This window comes from Lactuca virosa, chromosome 5, assembly GCF_052849685.1.
Source record: "Lactuca virosa cultivar CGN04683 chromosome 5, Lactuca_virosa_CGN04683_v6, whole genome shotgun sequence".
Classification (NCBI taxonomy): Eukaryota; Viridiplantae; Streptophyta; class Magnoliopsida; order Asterales; family Asteraceae; genus Lactuca; species Lactuca virosa.
This window is the reverse complement of record NC_136430.1, coordinates 116,916,032-116,918,849: the sequence shown is the minus strand read 5'-3', so window position 1 is coordinate 116,918,849 and position 2,818 is coordinate 116,916,032. Positions and strand designations below refer to the sequence as shown.

At 27.4% G+C, this 2,818-nt stretch overlaps 1 protein-coding gene across 1 annotated transcript; it reads left to right on the top strand.

Moving 5' to 3' along the window:
• Window positions 1–349: 349 nt before the first annotated feature.
• LOC145111653 (protein FAR1-RELATED SEQUENCE 7-like) lies at window positions 350–2,538 on the top strand. The gene is made up of 5 exons (XM_079047913.1): window positions 350–642; window positions 834–1,029; window positions 1,271–1,500; window positions 1,776–1,782; window positions 2,197–2,538. Exons 1-5 carry the CDS (start codon window positions 350–352, stop codon window positions 2,536–2,538), a joined length of 1,068 nt encoding a protein of 355 aa, XP_078904039.1.
• The last annotated feature ends 280 nt before the right edge of the window (window positions 2,539–2,818 follow it).

The following is a 2,818-nucleotide window of genomic DNA, read 5'->3' as shown; positions in this document are numbered from 1 at the left end:
TGGTGGTTTTGATGTGAGACTGAGCACACAGTCAAGGTTTGATAACAATATTATAAAGAAGAAACATGTTATATGTAATCATGGTGGCAAACAGAAAAAGAAATCATGTGACACATTGTGTACAAGTGGTGTTAGGAGGAAACAAAATTCAAATTCAAGATTTATTGGTTTTGAAGCAAAGATTATATTTGAATATGTGTATGGAACTCTAGATTATAAAGTTTTTTAGTTTGATGAACTTTACAACCATCCACTTGAGAAGAGAAGCGATTTAAAAAAAGCGAGGCAAATTTCATATTCAGAAAAAGAGTTTATAGTGTGTGCTTCCACATCAAATATAGGTCCAACTATGGCTCATAAGTTGAGGGCAAGTCTGAGAGGTGGGTATGAGTTTGTAAATCCCAAAGTAGTTGACTATAAAAATTTAAGGAGAGATATCAACAGGGGTATAGGTTATAAAGATGCCCAAATGATAGTAAACACAATGAATGACCGTCGAGCTCACTATCCAAATTACTCATTTGAATTTAATTGTCAAGATGATGGTTTGGACTCTATGTTTTGGGCTGATGAAATGGAGAATACATATTATGATGAATTTGGTGATGTTATCTCGTTTGATGAGACTTTCCGAACAAACAAGTAAGTTATTCTATCTACTTTTTTATTGCTTATTCATATATGAATATTTTAACTTTATGTTTAATGTTCAGTTTTTATTGTTGAAATTATTCTAATAATATATTGTAGCTGTATTCATGCATGAATATTTTTGTATTCACTTATGAATACATCAAAAATTGACTTTAATGAACACTTTTTTTGTGTGTTAGGTATCGAATGGTTTTTGTTCCATTTACTGCTATTGACCATCATAAAAAATCATTTACTGTTGGAGCGAGGTTGCTAAGAAATGAAAGCACCGAGTCCTACTCTTGGTTGCTTAAAGCGTTTCTTAAAACTCATGGGAAAGAACCAACACTTGTTTTAACCTATCAAGATGCTGCAATAAAACAAGCTATTGAGAGTGTGTTTCCTAATTCAAAGCACCAATTATGTATGTGGCATATAATGACGAAGTAGAAAAACAAGGTATTATTTTAATATATTTCAAATATGTTAGATTGTATTTAGTTATTCATAGATGAATATAATAATTTTTTCAAATATTAGTATATTCATTTATGAATATTTATTGTTATTTTACTTATTAATACTTATTCATTTATGAATAAATATAGAAGTTTATTTTATTTTTGTTTTAATACAGATATCAGTTGATTTATTTACGAACACAGACTTTAGAAAAAGATTCTCGAAGCTTGTTTGGGACATTGATATGAAACCTGATGTCTTTGAGGTGAAGTGGGGTTTGCTTATGAAGGAATTCAATCTGGAAGACACGAGATGGTTTAAAGACATGTTTACAAAACGTGATTCATGGATACCTGGATATTTTAATGATATTGCAATGTGTGGGTTGATGAAGACTACATCGAGGTCAGAGATTATTAATTCATTCTTTAATACGTACTCAGAAAGTGATAATTTACTTTTGAATTTCATGATGAATTATGACACTGCCATTCAAAAGCAAAGGAATACTCAATGAGAGCTTGATAAAGCATCAAAGAAAGCATCATATAAAATGCAAACTCCTCGAGAAATAGAACTACAAGCATCAAAGGTTTATAAAAGTACATTATTTTATAAGGTGCAAAAGGAAATATATAAAGCAAGTTTTTTCTGTACATACTCGTATGTTGGTATTGAAGATGGGTGGTAAGTTTACAATGTGAAACATAACAACAGTAAAAGCAAATTTAAAAATGAATTTAAGGTAATTTAATAGTTTTTTATGAAAAATGTAATGTTTATATATGAATATGAGAATATTCATATATGAATATGAGAATATTCATATATGAATATTCTTATCATTTTAAAATTATAACATGTTCATATATGAATTTAAATTTGTATCTTATATAAATATTTACAATGTGATTATTCATATATGAATATTTATTTATTATTATTCATATATGAATATGTATTAGTGTATATGATTAGAATGTACTATTCATATATGAATACTTATATATGATTGTTCATATATGAGTATTCATATATGAATGTAAATGTGTAATTTTTGTTTAAATTTTTTTTCATTTTTTTATTATGTTTTTGTATCAGGTTGAAATAAAAGCTGAAGAGAATGAAATAAATTGCAGTTGTGAACATTTCAAGCGTATGGGTGTTTTATGCAGACATGCTTTTACAGTAATGATGAGATGTGATGTTAAAGAAATTCCTGAAAGGTACATTCTGAAAAGATGGAGAAAGGATGTGATATCAAGAAATTATCGTTTTAGTTCTCTTCAATCTGATTCAGAGGATTGTGAGAATGTGAAGCTAGTCAATGATTCACATTATAAATTTGAATCATGTTTGGATATTGTAAGAGATGACAAAAAGAAATTGGCTTGGTTTGCTGAGAAACAACATATTATTTGTAAATTATTCATAAATGAATAGATAATATGGGGATTCATTTATCATTGAAGGTGTTATTATTTACATATTAAAGGTAAATGAATATATAATTTTGGTATCCAATTATGAATAAACTTAAATAAAGTTGAAAACTAGCATAAATGAATACAAATATGTAAACTTTGTTATACTAATAAATAAGTTATATTCATATACGAACTTTGTTATATTCATATCTGAACTTTGTTATACTGACATATTACTCCTAACTTAATCATAAATGAATATATCATATTCGTATTCATTTATGAATAAACAGAAA